We start from the raw sequence: 8,315 nt of genomic DNA on the forward strand, positions 1-8,315 counted from the left end.
TTCCTAAGCCAATCACCAAAGCGGAATTGTCACGCATTGCGTCATTGCATCACACGTACGTGTACGTAAGACCGGAAGTGTCATGTGGCGTTGACGCACAATCAAAATGGTAAGCATATTTTCGCTCATAAAGTGCACGTGCACGCTAAATGATACATTTAATCGTGATTTAAATTGTGCATGCATAATCACGTCCCTGTTGCAGGTCCACTGACTTAGTAAGCGCGCCTTTATCTGCGTAGTTGGACGGATTTGTGACTCAACTGGCTATCGCTAGCTATGATGCTAAGTGTTTAGCCAGTCAATAAAAGTAAACGATGACGTTTTGCGTTTAAATATGACCGAAACATCGATGAACGCCACCTTGTAACTGATCGTGCCTTATCAACATGGGTCATATGAGCATTTATCTTGTTTCCTTGCTGCTGGTCTGCGCGCACCATGAAGTGTAATGTGCCACGTAGCTGCAACAGTCCCATCGAGGACGCTTCCACCTCATGCACCACCATTTCATGAAGTATCTACCTTGCACATAATTGTAATTTAAAGCACATGCAACGAGTAAGAAGATGCTGCATGGATGTATTAAGAGTGCCTCAAATAGTTGCTGTGTGGTCAAAAAGGCACAGCTTTCTACACATTTGTTACATACAACACATTGAACTAGATCCTACATAAACCTTTTTTTATGTATTTATTTTTTTACACGAGTTAAATAACTTAAGTAAGTACAATACAGTTGTAACATGAATGTTACAACTGTAAGTTGAATACAGCTAAACTGTGGTGGCACGGTGAACGACTGATTAGCACAGCCTCACAGTTCTGAGGTCGGGGTTCAATTCCCGGCCTCGCCTGTGTGGATTTTGGATGTTGTCCCTGTGCCTGTGTGGGTTTTCTCCGGGTACACCGGTTTCTTCCCACATCCCAAAAAACATGCATCCATCCATCCATTTTCTGTACTGCTGGAGCCTATCCCAGCTGTCTTCATGGTAGGTTCATTGAAAACTCTAAATTCCCCGTAGGTGCGATTGTAAGTGCAAATGGTTGTTTGTTTATATGTGCTCTGTGATTGGCTGGCGATCAGTTCAGGGTGTAGCACGCCTCTCGCCCCAAGATAGCTAGGGATAGGCTCCAGCACGCCCACGACCATAGTGAGGATAAGCGGTACGGAAAGTGGATGAATGGACAACTAACTGTATTTGACTAATGTACTGGATTTAAAAAATAATAATAATAATAATATTTAAGCTACTGTAACGTTATGCACAGTGTGAACATTTAATTCAGTGATTCTTTGCGTACCACTAGAGGGAGCCCGCATACAACACTTTAAGAATCACTCAACTAAAAGGTGCGGTTGTTACCTTGCTCAAGGGCAGCTCGACAGCAATCGTCAAACAGATTAGGATTTCAACATACTAGTTGCTATTTTACGTTTTTTTTTTGTTTGTTTGTTTTATCTGGAGCGGGACTTGCACTATGGCACTTGGGTTCCAAAGCCAAAGTCCTGATGGAAGATATATCTGAATTTTATTTGGTTTACTTCAGACATGAGATCTTCTCTACATTGAGGAGACATGTACAAATTACATCAATGAAATAATAAAAGGAAAGTAAATGTATCTATTTTTTTTTTTAAAAAGTGTGAGTAAGAAGTTGTAAATCCACAAATCCCAACAGCTTCCTTCTTGGCATGATTTGAACTGGATCATGTTTAAAATTTGATTGCTTTCTTTTTAATTTTGCAGTCAGCCATTTTCAACTTCCAGTCACTGCTCACAGTGATTCTTCTCCTGATATGTACCTGTGCCTACATCAGAGCGCTGGCTCCCAGCCTGCTGGACAAGAATAAGACCGGGTATTATGTGCGCGTAATCTACATCTTGAACATGTTTGGACTGTATTCTGTGGCATAATTGAATGAATGATCACAAGCATGCAGTCAGTGTTTGTGTCCAGAAGCAGTGCAACATAAACAAACTGCCCATTGATTAGGTACGCCCACACTACAACTATTCTAAGATAATAGTGCACTCTTGTTTATTGGTAATGTAGATATTAATTAATTTGTATTGTAGTAGTGTAGAACTACACTGCATCATAGTGAAAGATGTTTCTAGGGATTTTATTGCCTCTCGAGAGACAAGGGATAATTGGGCCGTTGGTGACTTTGGTCGGAAGGGATGAATCAGGCTCCAAATTGGCAAGATTATCTTTGTGTACAATGGGCATTCGGGGAAATCCTGTGTGGTAATACAAATATTTAAAATGTAACCATTCATCCCACTCATAGTTTATCTGCCATTTGTACTATTATAAGATTATCTCATGCATGAAAGTAAAATACAGTGCTGTGAAAAAGTGTTAGCCCCTTTCTAAAATTCTTAGATTTTTGCATAGTTTCCCCATTTTGTTTAAGATAATCAAGCAAATGTAAATATAAGACAAATAGAACCCAAGTGAATGCTGTTTTTAAATGGTGATTTCATTCATTAAGGAAAAAAACAACTATTCAAAGTTACCTGTCCCTGTGTGGAAAAGGTCATGACACCCCCCGCTCCCCTTGTTAAATCATGAATTAATTGTGGTTAATTTTCACTGATCTGATTACCTCCAGACCTGTTCAATCAAGAAAGCACTTAAACACAATCTGTCCCAACAAAATCGAATCGGACAAAAGATCTAAAAAGCTGCGAGAAAATGACAGCATCCAAAGAAATTCCAGAAGTCGAGAAATAAAGTAATTGACATGTATCAATCTGGAAAGGGTTACAAAAGCCATTTCTTAAGCTTTAGGATTTCTGCGAAACCTCAGGGAGAGCAATGAACCTCAAATGGAGAAATTATGGCACAGTGGTGAACCTTCCCAGCTGACAAATATTACGCCAAGAGAACAGGAATGACTCATCCAGGAGGCCACAAAGGAACTCAGGACAACTTCTAAAGAACTGCACACCTCCTTTGCCTCAGTTAATGTCAGTTTTCATGACACAACAATAAGGAAGAGACGGGGCAAAAATGGCATCCATTGCAGAGTTGCAAGGCGAAACCCACTGCTGACCAAAAAGAACATAAAGGCTCATCTTACTTTTGTAAAAAAAAAAAATAATAATAATAATAATTTAATGATTCCCAAGACTTTTGGGAGAATATTACATGGACTGACGAGATGAAAGTTGAGCTTTTTGGAAGGTGTATGTCTCGTTTCATCTGGTATAAATGTACCACAGCATTTCAGAAAAAGAACATCATACCAACAGTCAAACGGGATGGTGGTAGTGTAATGGTCTTGGGCTGCTTTCTCCTTCAGGATCTGGCGAACTTGCTATGATTGAAGGAACCATGATTTCCTGAAGGAGAATGTTTAGCCATCAGTTTTCCACCTCAAGCTGAAGCGTACTTGGGTTCTGCAGCAGGATAATGATCCAAAACACAGCAGCAAGTCAAATTCTGAATGGCTTAAGAAAAACAAATTTAAGGTTTTGAAGTAGCCAAATCAAAGGCCAGACTTGAATCCAATTGAAATGCAGGCATGACCTTAAAAAGGCCGTTCATACTTGAAAACCCTCTATTTTTGCTGGTAAACTGAGAATATTTTTTTCCCTTAATAAATGAAACCACCTTTTAAAAACAGCATTTTAAGTTTACTTGGGGTATATTTGTCTGAAATTTACATTTGTTTGATGATCTTAAACATTAAATTGGGGAAACTATCCAAAAATCTAAGAATTTGAGAAGGGGGCCAATACGCTTTCACGGTACTGTATCTCACACACATTGGATGGACATCTGCAATATAATTGCATTGGTAGTTTAGTGGCGCAAGCTTCTGCCTTTCATGCAGATGGCACAGGTTCGATTCTCAATCAGTGCCCCAATACCCACCCACTGATGGCCCGAGCCCGGATAGAAAATGGGTTGGTTGTGTCAGGAAGGTTATCCGGCGTAAAAACTTGCCAAACCTATTATGCGAGTGACAAGCCCCCCTCTTCGGCCAGGAGAGGAGGCTGGCAGTATAACAGGCCAAAAAAACTGATCACAGGATATGAGGCAGGGAAAGAGACCAGTTTCATATTAGGTGTGCTTTAACCAAATGTGAATGTGTAGAAATAAATTTGTCAAGATTTAAGCATTTCCACAGAGGTAACTGCGCTAATGTCCATAGGTAGGGTGCTCCAGAATAGGAAACACAGTTGATGAGCAAACACAAATGCAATGTGGTGTGCATGTCAAACAGCCTCAAAGATGGAAGGGACTCCTCCTACCAGAAAATAAATAGTTTTATAATAAATAAATAAATGAATTAATTAATTAGTTTTATTTGTTGGCAAGGCTGTTAATCATTCAGTGACGCATGTGCAAATAGTTAAACAGGAAAGTGTGATTTAAATTTTTTATTTTATCTTTCAGGCTTCTTGGGATTTTCTGGAAGTGTGCCAGAATAGGTGAGACTTTTTTTTTGGGTAAAGTTGCATAGCGCAGTTTGTCTCTAACGCATTTAAATCCAATTTGAAATTCAATCAATCATTCTGTAACTTTACAGTGATCTTGATACTATTCATCTGTTTCAGGTGAGCGGAAGAGTCCTTGGGTGGCCTGCTGCTGTATCGTCATGGCGTTTAGTATCCTGTTCTTACAGTAGCCATCCAAAGAGGAGGAGAAGGAAGGAAACGGTGATAACAAGAACAACATGGACAATGAATGCTATTGTAGAAGCACAGCAAGAACTCCAGTGTTGGATAATGTACAAATAGGGAAATGCCCTCACTCCTTGTAGACATGGACCAGAGTATGTCCATTCTTCTGCGGACACAGAGGTCTGTCCTTGTTCCATTCTTGTGGATCCACCTGGGTAGAGAGAGAATTGATATTCTCAAATCAATGTCTGGGATCAAACGATGCTTGTCCGAAACGTCTCAAACAATTGCCCCCCCCCCCCAGAAATTGTGATCTTTGTTCTCAAGTTTGCTTTTATGTTTTTGTAGATGGGTTGGGCGTGGAGACGTGTCTTTTATTAATCTCATCACCCCATTGTTGATCTAAAAAAAAATCACCTTCATATTCCACGGTAGGCTCAAGCGGACCAAGGAGAATGATGTAAATTGTATCGCCCCTGCTTGTTGCAGTGAGACAGGCCTTGTGATAACCTCCGATGTGACCTTCCTGTCAACACTCACCTGCCTTGGCGACTGTTAGCTGACAACAGAATGTGAGCACATGCGCAGTAAGACCAATTATTTTGTTGCCATTATGTCCTACACTCACAAAACTGTACAAACAAATGGCTTCCAACACAAGAGCTGTAAAAGAACGTCACAATCACATCACAAGAGAAAAACCCCATGTAAAATCTTAGGTTATTTTGTAATGACAATGTACTGTACCAAACACAATAAAGTCAATGCCCCACTTTAATTCTACTTTATATTTTGAAAAGATAGCAGATGAGCAAGAACCATAGTGTTCAATTGTTTAATTTATTTATTGCGATTAAAAACAACAAACGCAGGAAAATGAAAGATTCAAGCAACAATGTACCCTGATTGTAAAATGGGAAATGATGGATCATATTAAATTATGCAAATGGTCAAGATGTTGATGCATTTCATTTGACAGATAATCACCAATACTTTACATGTTACAAGTATTAGTGATTTGTTGGGCAGTAATGTAAATTATACTGAATGCCCTTAAATCTTTCATACTATACAGGATAACAGGTACAATTCAATAAATTAGAATATTGTTGAACAGTTTCGTCATTATTTCGGTTGATTGATTCAGAAGTGAAACTCAGATTCACCGCACAGTGAAATATTTCCTGTTTTTACTTTTTATATTTATGATTAAAGATTACACCTAATGAAAACCAAAAATTCACCATCTCAAGAAACTACAATATATAAACAAAATGATTTTTTATTTTTGTCATGTAGAAATTTGTAGGAATTGGCCTTCTAACGGAACGACAAAAGTAACTTCTCTCTAATAAATTCAATAGTTCGGAAACTTTTTAAAAGTATCACCTTTAAAAAAATATCTCGCCAAGTATCACAATTGTTACCAACATTACAATATAGTAGTGTAACAGGCCTAAGCATTCATTTTAAAAATTATATATTATTCCGCAAAACGTGTATTTAATACTATTGTGAGCAACTAACATTATGCACAGTTTGAAAATTAACACCAAACTTAAATGTTGGGGGCAAAGATTTAAACAAAATGTATTGCACATAAAACTCACAATTGTACCTAAATAAATGTTTCAGAATCAAACGGATCTGAACTCATTCACTGCCGTGCATGTTTATATTTGTCAACTGAAATTCAGCCGTTGAGCACTCCTGATGAAGATACTCATGAAGTAAATTTTTCATTGATATGGCATGGAATAGGTTCTGTGAAACTTGCATTTGTAAACCACTGTAATGACTAACAAACCCCTGTCGATGCTGTTGCATCACTTTGGATTTGCGATTAGTATGGAAGATTTGGTGCTGACTCTCGGCTTGTCACGCCCCTAATGAGGGAGAGAAAGCCAACATGTTGGAAGTCGGACAAGTTTAGGCACCTCACACTTGAACGGAGCATATGTGTGTGTGTGTGTGTGTGTGTGTGTGTAGAGGTGCTGGTCATATAATTAGAATATCATGAAAAAGTTGCTTTATTTCAGTAATTCCATTCAAAAAGTGAAACTTTTATATTATATTCATTCATTACAAACAGACTGATATATTTCAAATGTTTATTTTAATTTTGACAACTAATGAAAATCCCAAATTCAGTATCTCAGAAAATTAAGATTACTTAAGACTGAGTTGGGCCTCCTTTTACCTGAATTACTGCAGCAATGCATGCGGCGTGGCATGGAGTCGATCAGTCTGTGGCACTGCTCAGGTGTTATGAGAGCCCAGGTTGCTCCGAAAGTGGCCTTCAGCTCTTCTGCATTGTTGGGGCATCTTCCTCTTCACAATACCCCGTAGATTTTCTATGAGGTTGAGGTCAGGCGAGTATGCTGGCCAATCAAGAAAGGGGATGACCTTTTGTGTCTTGCCCTCCTTGTGCAAGGTGTCAATGGTCATCTTTTGGACAACTGTCAGTTCAGCAGTCTTCCCCATGATTGTGTAGCCTACAGAATTAGACTGAGAGACCATTTAAAGGCCTTTGCAGGTGTTTTGAGTTAAGTAGCTCATTAGAGTCTGGCACCAGGTGTCTAAAATATTGCACCGCTCCACAATATTCTAATTTTCTGAGACACTCAATTTGGGGTTTATATTAGTTGTCAGTTATAATCGTCAACATTAAAAGAAATAAACACTTGAAATATGTCAGTCTGTCTGAAATGACTGTATGGATCATACAGATTTCACTTTTTAAATGGAATTACTGAATTTCAAATTCTATGACTAACACCTGTAGAGTCCCCTCAAAGTATTGGGAACAGCAAGGTCAATTCCTTTTGTTTTTGTTGTATACTGAAGACATTTGGGTTTCAGATCAAAAGATGAATATGAGACAAAATTTAGAATTCTAGCTTTGATTTCATTGTAGTTGCATCTAAATGTGTTAACTCACGACAGAGCACCTTTTGTTTGAACCCACCCACTTGTGAAGTGTGCAAAAGTATTGGAACAGACATTAAATTAACTGAACAGACATTAAATTAACTTCAGTCGCGTCTTCAGGAGGTAAAATGCATGCTCTATTGGGTGAAGGTGTAGTGATTGAAGTGGGCAGTCTAAAACCTTCCACTTTCCCCCCCCGTGATGAAGTCCTTTGTTGTGTTGGCAGTGTGTTTTGGGTCATTGTCTTGTTGCATGATGTAGCGTCTCCCGATTAGTTTGGATGCATTTTTGTATGAAATGCCAGACAGAGTGGTTTTGTAGACTTCAGAATTCATTCTGTTGCTACCATCATGAGTTACATCACCAATAAAGACGAGTGAGCCCGTTCCAGAAGCAGCCATGTAAGCGAAAGCCATGACATTACCTCCACCATGCTTCACAGATGAGCTTGTGCATGTTGGATCATAAGCAGATCCTTTCTTTTGTCCATACTTTGGCCTTTCCATCACTCGGGCAGCTGTGGCCCAATGGTTAAGATCATCGCCTGCCACCGTGGGGGACATAGGTTCAAGACCCCAACTGGACCATCCCCCAGACTCATGGCTGTGGTGTCCTTGAGCAAGACACTGATACCCAGAAATGCTCCCCAGTTGCTTCAGCTGCCCCCTGCTCCAGTGTGTTCCACTAACATGTGTATGTGTTTACTGTGATGGGTTAAATGCAGAGAACAAATTTCGTGTACAT

General features: G+C 39.2%; 1 protein-coding gene across 1 annotated transcript; it reads left to right on the forward strand.

Moving 5' to 3' along the window:
- Window positions 1-59: 59 nt before the first annotated feature.
- Window positions 60-5,418, forward strand: tmem167a (transmembrane protein 167A). The gene is made up of 4 exons (XM_061672295.1): window positions 60-109; window positions 1,752-1,861; window positions 4,414-4,448; window positions 4,575-5,418. Exons 1-4 carry the CDS (start codon window positions 107-109, stop codon window positions 4,643-4,645), a joined length of 219 nt encoding a protein of 72 aa, XP_061528279.1. The 5' UTR covers window positions 60-106; the 3' UTR covers window positions 4,646-5,418.
- The last annotated feature ends 2,897 nt before the right edge of the window (window positions 5,419-8,315 follow it).

Source organism: Phycodurus eques, chromosome 3, assembly GCF_024500275.1.
Source record: "Phycodurus eques isolate BA_2022a chromosome 3, UOR_Pequ_1.1, whole genome shotgun sequence".
Lineage (NCBI taxonomy): Eukaryota > Metazoa > Chordata > Actinopteri > Syngnathiformes > Syngnathidae > Phycodurus > Phycodurus eques.